At 37.7% G+C, this 9,593-nt stretch overlaps 1 protein-coding gene across 1 annotated transcript; it reads left to right on the top strand.

Moving 5' to 3' along the window:
* The first annotated feature begins 215 nt into the window (after positions 1–215).
* On the top strand, positions 216–7,023 carry LOC131792312 (C-reactive protein). Its single transcript, XM_059109689.2, has 5 exons — positions 216–569; positions 1,880–2,000; positions 2,360–2,491; positions 3,619–3,853; positions 6,011–7,023. Exons 1-5 carry the CDS (start codon positions 216–218, stop codon positions 6,387–6,389), a joined length of 1,221 nt encoding a protein of 406 aa, XP_058965672.1. The 3' UTR covers positions 6,390–7,023.
* The last annotated feature ends 2,570 nt before the right edge of the window (positions 7,024–9,593 follow it).

Below are 9,593 nucleotides of genomic sequence, written 5' to 3'. Positions count from 1 at the left end.
AAGTTAATCATTTTTCACGCAGGCATATAACTTAAGTTATATGCTTCTGTTTGCCATTGACAGATCCTCGATACCGCCACCTTTTAATTTTCTCAAGTTTAAAAGCGTCTTTATCGCCCCCGGCCAAGTTCTATTCTTTCACGACTGACAGTTGAGACCCCCTAGACATCGGCAAAGACAGTAAACAGACTTATTCTGTAATGACATTTTTCGCGATGGGACTTGAAAACACTTCCCTCTTTGTCTTCTTTCGAGGAGTTATAATACTCTGCGCAGTTTTCCACGCAGGAGTAGAATCGTCTGCCCTTTCTCGATCAACATATTTCACAACGTTGACAAATAGGCGGCTTAAAGGTTTTGTCGTGAAACGGTTTAAGTCGACCAGTCAAATTTGGTGTAGTCAGTCTTGTTTGAAAAACGCCTGGTGTACTTCAACAAACTTCAAACTTACTCCTCAAACTTCCAAGTCTGATGGCAAAGGAACTTGTGAACTAAACAAGCACGACGCTATCAAAGAAAACGCACATTTACAGTTCGAGGCGGAAGTCATTTTCTCAACACTTATTAAGGTAAATAATTGCACTGTTTTGATCGTTTTCAATGTATTCAGCGATACCAAGTTTAATCATCTGCAGGTTAGTCACCAATTCGTTTATTTTGAAAAGTCGTCTAATTAAGCAAGTTTTCATCTTTACAGTTTAACTCTTCCCTTACTTCAGGAAAATAAACCCTTAATTAGGCAGAGGTCTTCAGTGCGATCCTTTTTTTCGGAGAGCTCCAGAATTCAATAAAAATTATGAATAAAAAAACTAAAATCCAAAGATGATTGAAAACTGAATTTTTATGCCGAGCTGTGGTACCAGACACACAACCTGCATAACGACCAAAGAGAACTAGTAAGAATAACCGTTGTTATTTCTATACCCGGAATAATTTTCAACGCTTTGTTTTAGTTGCCCGTTAACCTCCTTTTCTGCGAAAAGATCCACCCACCATCATGCAGTTCGTGAGCCGCAAAAACAAGCTGGTTGCACCAAACAAATATTTTGTTTCCCCGCCGACGTTTGAGACCTTTCGTGATAGCATTCATCGATTACCGGTTTAGCATGAAAGTTAGAGGTTTTTTTCATGAAAACAGAAAAATACTTTTCCTTTAACTATTTAAGGACAATAATAACAAGAAGAGATGAAGAAAAATATTCCATCGGGCGTTTGGTGATAGGTAAAATCAACTGCAAATGTTATGCACCTTAAAGAAACCATTCACTAATTATGCAAATTTTTGTAAAGAACAGAAAACTAGAACTGATGCTTGCCAGCAGAAGCAAGTCTTGGGAATGGCACATGCACTTTCTTTTATTCCCTTTTAAATGAAATCCTTTTCCAGAAAATGTAGGAATTTAAATGGCATGTTACTGTGTTTGAATATGTAGTAGTTTTTAACTGAAGTTTATAGAAGCTAGATCATTAATAAAATAACATGCCTTGACTTCGTTTGGCAGAAGTCAATACATGTACTTGTAGATGTTGACTAAATGCGTAGTTAAAAGCAAACTTTTTAGGCAGCCAGTGTTTTTTTTTTTCGTTGTTTTTGCCTATAAACGCATTACCACCTTGTAAATCATATTTCAGAAGTTTGTTGAAGAATTGGCAAGGACAGATAAATTGTTTCGTTAAATTTGGCGATAGGGTAGGCTTGATACCCACCCGGTTGTTGGAGCTGGATCTAGGAGATAACAAAAAAAACCGTAGTTGAGAGCGTGACTATATTCCAGCCAATTGTTTTTAATCCGTCAGTAGGAAAGTGAAATAATTTTGAAGCATATTTATGTTTATTTATATTCTTCTCATTATTCCATCGGCTACTCTTTCTATTTAGGATTGCCGACTAGCAGCCAGCACCTGTTTAAATGGTGGTGTGTGTTTTTATGACGAGAAAAAGCAAACTTATTCATGCCAATGCAAGCCCCCTTGGACCGGAGAAACTTGTGCTGATCTGTGTAAGAAACAAATTTGTAGAGTAGAAAGAAGTTGTAATGTGCTGCCTGTCGAGAAAAGCTTCAGAGCAGTTTTCCTGTTGTGCGACAATTGAAAAAATGTAGCGAGACGGTTTTCTGCAAACAAGCAAACAAATTTCGTTCGAACGCTATTTTGATGAGATCTTTTCCTTAAAAGTTTTCGCATTGTTTTTCTTTTGTAACGCTCATGCTTTAAGAGATTTAATTCGATTCAAAAGCGTTATTAGCTAGACCACCTTAATCATATACGGTTTGAAGATCGGTAGGTCAGTCGCCATATGATGTAGCTTCTTTTTACTGACAACAACTCTTTTGAAATGTTGTCTTGTAATCGCAAAAAGTTACCTGTGACAGCCATCCCTGCAAAAACAATGGAACTTGCACAGACGAAGTCAACGAATATAACTGCAGCTGTGCACCAGGATTTTACGGGACACAGTGTGAAAAGATTGAAGGCCTGTCTTGCTCATCAGGTTTGTAGAGACGTGTATCGTATTTTGATGACATAATCTGAGAGCGCAAGCTTCCTTCTACAAAGACAAGTTCTCGTGGAGATGTGGATGACAATTCAACATTTTAGAAAGTTCTAGATGGAACATTAATTAAGGTTCTTGAAGACAGAATACGCAGATGTTTTATTTTGATAACGATTTCTCATAAAAATTTTCGTTAACTAATAATCATCAGCAACAGGAAGCTGTAAACGGTATCTGAACAACTGCGCTCCTACCCCTCCCCTAACCCAACAATCGTCAATTGATAACAAGTTAAGGCTAATGTTGGGTTGGGGGAGGGGTAAGTGTGCAGTTGCTCGCATACTTATATTGATCCAATCTATCGCTTTTTAACTCTTTACACCATAACATCAGTATGCATATTCTCCATACTGTTCTCTATACATTTCCTAAGGTGCTGACCAGGAGAGTTTGTTTACCGATCAAAAGCTTCTTTTGTTGGTGATCATTTCCTTTATTCTCATGACCTTGATGTTTGATTCATCGCTGATGTTGTAGGGAGAAATTAGGTGCTAGTCACTCTTAGGGGTTAAAGGGTAAAAGAAGTAGAAAATAACTATTGGATTTGAAATTGTGTGAAAAGTTTATACCTCAAGGTTTTTTTGGCTTTAGAAGTCAGAATAACTTCAAACGAGCTCAGCTATTTAGGGGAACACCACAAGCTACCTTTGACATCTCAGAGCGCTCAAGATACTTTTTCTTGTATCTTTCTTTCTGGCGTGCGTCGTAGCCATGCGGAAGCCAAAGCAAGATTTTTCAAAAAAACAAAGACAATCTTTACTCTGGGTATCTGTTGCAATAACCGTTAAGATTACTTTTGTATGTCCCCTCCCGGCTGAGTAATCCTCTCATTCCGAATTCTCTGGCCTATTTATTTCGTAAAGAGTTGTTTTTTTACACAGAACCCTTTGCACTTAGTGTTTATCAGTTACGTACGTGATCCTGTAGCGGACATGAGATATAAAATAATTTCTGAAACAAGACTAATCCGGAAATTTCGCAGTGAGATTCATCCGATTTAAGAGTTGCCTTGTCATTTCAGTGAAACTGGAGTAAAGAAGATTGTGTTTTGTTGTTTCCTACAGCTTACCGAATGGTCTTTGGACAGCCTAGCATAAAGAGTTACACCAGCATAACAAACGCCATCTCGTCTAGTCTCTCGGAATTTACCATGTGCCTTTTTGTCAAAATGAAGGATACAAATTTGAGTGGTGGCCAGTGCCTCTACAGTTATGCGACTACTGGAGCACCTAGTGGGAATGCCTTCTACGTTTGTCTGTTTCAACCAGGAATTATTATATCTATAGACTCGTCATATGAGTAAGTGATAGCCTCGGGAAAAGAGTAAGTGATATGACAAACACGATAGATAAAGTCTGTACTCGAGTCAAGTGGGCCATCCAGCCAAACCGTATCCCGATTTTCTTTAAATAAAGCGACCCGTAGGAGTATTAATACTTCCCCCTGGATTGGATGCTAATGCAATTTCAGCATTTCATTCGGTTTCCCCGACAATGTGCCGTAATACTCCTGGGTGGAGTGAAGCACTGTAAGAATAACCTCTGTCGCCCAAGAACACAACACAATAACACAATAGAATAGGATAGAAGAGAAGTAAAAATATACCGGAATGAATGGTGAATTACGCGCGATAAAGGGGCGCGAAGATGAATTTTTATAGGGTCCTTGGCTCAGCTTCAAAAAAATGATATGCCTGTTTCCGCAATGGGCTAAAGTGCTCCCAGCGGAGTATTATCGAGGCTTCTGATTGTATTTGGCGTTGTTAACAATCACGTTCTCTTGTTTTTGCTCCCAAGCGACTTTAAATAAATAATTAAATGTGTCTAGTGATTAAATCATTGTTAGTGACAAAATTAAAAGCTATGGCGTGTTGGAGATCGAATGAAATAAATAGCAATGGAATTTAAAAAAGTTAAGTGACATTAAAATAACTTAATTTATCTCCCATTCCAGCAGCTCACACGACATTGTTAACATGCATTCCTATTCTATATGTAGCACTATATGTATTTATAATAAAGTTCGGATATAACGCGCGCTGTCATTGGTTGAAAGAGCGTGCTCTATGAGAGTATAGAGCATAGAGCTGAGCTACAGCTGTCACGCCATCTGCCAATTGTACTATGTTCGAGCTTTTCCGGGACTTCTTTTTAGCTTTTTTCTGATAATTGAAAGTGAAATTTCGGAACTGAAGCGAGCCGGCAAGTAGCAACAGAAGAATCAAACAAAGGTTTGTAAACATACCAGGCGCCGTAATTTACGTCATTAAAACGTGAGCAGATACGAAAATCCTCAAAGGAAAAACAAAATAAACATTCCGAGTTTTAAAGATTTTCACGCTCAGTTAGATTGCAAGCTTACGTAGGGTAATAAAAATCAAACACAGCTAACACTCGTATAGTATATAAAGTTCAGTGTTCAAAAACAAAACAGGACAAAACAGAAATGATGAAAAATATAACCAAACTGGCATAATTGTTAAAATTCATACTAATCATGACGGTGTCTGAGCGAATATGATCATGCTAAGTTCATCGCGGCTCGCTCATCATGGCGATCTCCAGTAATCACAGTAAAGCAAGCCTCAGAAACTACATCGGCCGCCCTTCGAGTAAAAAAATAAGAGCTTGCTCTGATATCCTTTCCAATGCGTGGAAAGTCACATCTGTCACTGCAGCCGAGTTTTGCGGAGCTGTCATCCCGAGCGATCTTCATGTTCCGGTGAATTCGGCTGTCGTTCATTCAAGAAACACTTGCCCTGAACAGTTTGTTTTCTACCTTGTCATGTGAAAAAACTCGCGTGTTTTTATGAGCCATAATTCGGCTGAAGTTCACTGAACATTTCACTTCAAGATTCTGTATTAGAGACTTAAAAACTTCAGGCAAAAGTGTTAAATTCGACCTACCGAACTATTTTAGTTTGTAAACTATCGCAGAAGGTGAACTTTGATGGTTTTTTAACTTTGATGGTTTGACACTTTTGACAGCTTTAGTCTTGTACAGCCAATCAGATTATTTGAACCATTCTAACAAGGATTCTGATTGGCTTTTTGTAGCGTGCTTTATGAGAGTATAGAGCATGCTGACGACACTGTTGTTCGCTTTGGAAATAAAGTTTGTTTTGAAAATTGAAAGTAATGCTCGGGGAATATAATGGATTCTTTATTATAAAACAAATAGAGAAGCCTTGGCTGTGCTCTGTTCTATTATAAAGCACTAAAGAAGCGGCTAGAGCACTCAAGAAGTGGGGACTACGTCTCGTGTTTCTCCCTACACTTCTTTCGTGCTCTAGCCGCTTCCTGCGTGCTTTATAATAGAACAGAGCACAGCCAAGGCTTCTCTATTTGTTAAATATATACATATATATATATCGTGATGCCACAATTGGACCGCAGTCAGTCAAGAAACGAGAGTTTCTAACATAGTTTTAATTGTTTATGTTTATTTTCTAAGTAGTACGGACACCAGAGTCAAAATTATTGATACCATGTGGCATCACATTTGTGTTACCTGGAAAAACACCAAAGGCTACTGGCAGTTTTATATGGATGGACAACTTCAAAGCAATGGAACAGACCTGAAGAAAAATCATCAGATACCAGACAGCGGAACAGTTGTCATTGGACAAGATCAAGATAAAGTCGGAAGGAAATTTGATACCAAACAGAGCTTTGGTCCGGGTGAGGTAACAGAAGTCAATCTTTGGAGCAGAGTCCTTTCAGCGGATGAAATTGCAACTCAGAAGGCAAACTGTGACATCGCACAAGCAGGCCTTGTTCTCTGGTGGGGACAATTTAAAGGAACCTCTACTGGTGTGAAAATAGTCGAGCCTTAAAAGTGATAGGATTTTCAACACCAGCATCTTGTTTACGACGAACTGTTTATCATAGAAAGAGATCCCGGCTTCCTCGAACAAGGAACACCTAAACACTGATCAATATTTACATACATGTTAAATAGCTTTGACCACTCGTATTGTGGAGTCCAACAATTGTTATTACACAGATGACAGCCCTTTTACCCAGTTCAGTAGAGTGTTTGATAGATAGCACCCTTCAATTTATGATTTGATAGCCTTGAAGGTTGCTCTTTAGTCGCTCGTTACTATTGATGAAACGCCAAAGTTCAGGACTGAAGTAGCGAGTATCATTCAGTTATTAGTCACGAAAACGTTTAAGCTAAGTTTGCACGGATATCATGATCTTAATCACCGAAACAAGATCTCTGAACCACAAGACACAAGTTGTGTCCCTTTCTCATTGATTTTGTTGCACGAGGCAATCGAAGGCGGCGAAACATTTCTGCCTTAGGTGAAATCTTGGATAGTTGCATGCCCCCCTCCAGAGTTATATTGCGCCAGAGTATTTTCCCTTAACTTAACCTTTAAAGAAAAGCTCAAAACCCAGCCTTAAATTTTGTTGGAGGAAACGAAAAAGTGGAGGGTAAATGAACTGAGCGAAACATGCATATATTAAGTAGAATTCATATTGTGTAATATGACTGAACTATTTAATGGAAACAAAGTGTTAAAAACTTGTTCGTGTTCGTCTCTTCCTTCAAAGCGATCGATGTTCACTCACACGGTTTGTGCTTCCTGTTTGTGCACATTATTATCATAGTTCGATTTTCAGATAATCGAAGTTACTTTTGGAATTTTCATATTTCATTAACGGGTAGCGTACCAGATATTCTCAACGCACAGGACACGATATAAGCGTTATTAGCCGAACGCTGACTGATTAGTTGACTGGAAATTGGTCAAGTTCTTTCTGCTTTGCGTTTTTTCTTTAAATTATATTTTACAGTGCTCGTCTTTGTATTTGAAGTTTCAGTGGTTGAAATAATTTCCTGCTGGTCTACAATGTTGTATTGTTTTTTTGCTTCAAAATTTTGAGCAGGATTCACGTGAATGCTAGTTACAATAATTTCTTCTGGAAACTAGCAGTTATGTGTGTAAAATACTTGGATGATCTTTGGGCGACATTCCCCACAAACCCCTTCTCAACAGATTTTGAGATGGCTACCGTCTACTCTCTTTCAAGCTTCATAGGGAGAATCTGGGAAAAGAGAACAAGGCGAGTTGAGCTGGGTCATTGAAAAATCTCATCTTGCGTATTGCCGTCTTACCATACAAAAGCCATTAATTTTAGCCGCCATATTGGCCGAGGAAGGCGTGAAGAGCCTGAAAAACTCATACCCAATCCTCGTTCTTGTAAGTGCTCCCTTACTTCCTTGTCAACCAGGTCTGAAATTGTATCATCTCCTCCCTTATGACTAAAACTGAGGAGGATTTTCCCTTCTTCCCTTATTTGAGAGAAAAATGCGAAAAGCGCTCGGCAAACAAATTACAGAGGCTGAGAGCTTTCATTTCCCAGAGTTATCAAGAAAAAACATATACAATCCCCTCCTGAACTCTTTTGATTTTGTTCTCATTATTGCTGATTATATTGGATCCCGATGGAAATATAGCTGTAGATTTTAAACCGAGTGCACCAAATAAACAGCAGTACATCAGTACTATGTGTTGCCGAGGCATTCCCAATTAAAAACTCACCTGTTTTCCCAGTTGCATTTATGTTTTGAATGCCATTTTTCCCCTATTGTTTTCGTATTCTTTCGCTCACCCTGATATAAAATCTGATAGGGTTTTTCAGAAAAAAATTCTCTTTTTTAGAATCATTTAAAAGAGAGTCATCGTTGTCATTCCTGTGTTCAAGTTTTAAAGGATTAACATTACTTCTGATTTCTACTGTTTTGCATCCATTGTGTCTAAGTCACAAAACCTTCCTACGTACCTTTGTCTTGTAGGTTTGTTCCCTCGGTTTAAAATATTTGTCATTGTGGATTTCTTTTCAATTGTAATCGTAATTGACTATGGTTTTTAAGTAACCGCAAGTGCAACCGTAATAATATTTGAGATAATATTAACGGGTTGGAAGTGGTGACGACATTTGGCTGAAACTTGATTTGTTCATAATAAAGGGCACGGTTGTAATGTTTTGTCGTAAAGGAGGTCAATTGATGAAGTGTGAAGAAGAACCAACTTGAAGTTTTATGTTTAATTTGTTTTTTTTATTTCATATGTTCATTTATATTCTACATACTATTTACTATTTACAATATTTTTAATAAGATTTGCGACATCAGTCACAATACCAATATTACATAGATAGTACAAATATGTATTTCAACTGGGTGCCACAAAACCAAAACCAAATTAATCACCTTCGTTTTATCAAGAAGAAAGGGGGGAGGGGGGGGTTTCTTGTTTTATTTTTTTCCTACATTGGAAATTTTGCGGCGTACTTATAAAATTGTTCCACGCGGGATACTATGAATTACTCTATTCACGATTAGATTGCGTACTTACCCAACATATAGTATAGTCACCATCAACAATAAGATTGCATTATTCTTCTTAAGTCATAAATACTTACTACGTTTATTTAAGTTACAAGGTAAATTTAACTCGAGGGTCTCTACAGGGCATTGATTCCTTCCGCTGCAATTAAAAGATAAAATTTTGGGGGTTAACTTTTTTTACGACTAATGGTTAAATTTATCACTTTTTATCCCTAAAAATTAATTTTTTCGCCGTTTCACGGCTAACAGCTAACCCTACTGAGACCCCTTACCTTTGGAAAGCAATTGTTTCGATTATCTACACTAAAATTATGAGGGAGCTGTGTATTGAACGAGAAATATTCAATTATCCAACGCGTTAATTTTTTTTTATTTACATTAAAAAACATTAGACTTCTTTAAGTCCTAATAGAAAATATTTAGGAAGTATCTCCATACAGTGTTATTTACAATGGACACTAAACGGTGCGAATGTTCTCGCATGACTCCAAATACGATCGAACTTCATACTATACAACAATGCGTTTCGCTGGTAAATGTTTTCTGACTTCATTACCACGAATGTCAAAAGAAACGTCGTTCATACTGTAATCACGATACAAGATACCTTTCTCTTCAAGTTGACTCAAAATACACATTAAAATGCTGCTAATGCACAGGGCTACTATGAATCACG

Source organism: Pocillopora verrucosa, chromosome 4, assembly GCF_036669915.1.
Source record: "Pocillopora verrucosa isolate sample1 chromosome 4, ASM3666991v2, whole genome shotgun sequence".
Lineage (NCBI taxonomy): Eukaryota > Metazoa > Cnidaria > Anthozoa > Scleractinia > Pocilloporidae > Pocillopora > Pocillopora verrucosa.
Note: the sequence above shows the minus strand (reverse complement) of the source record. Positions and strands in the feature narration are given on the sequence as shown.

Excerpts from the sequence above, each read along its gene's own strand:
- LOC131792312 (XM_059109689.2), top strand. The coding sequence starts at position 216 with ATGGGACTTGAAAACACTTCCCTCTTTGTCTTCTTTCGAGGAGTTATA. Across the intron at positions 570-1,879 it reads TTTTCTCAACACTTATTAAG|GATTGCCGACTAGCAGCCAG; the intron begins GTAAATAATTGC and ends CTTTCTATTTAG. Across the intron at positions 3,854-6,010 it reads TCTATAGACTCGTCATATGA|TACGGACACCAGAGTCAAAA; the intron begins GTAAGTGATAGC and ends TTTTCTAAGTAG.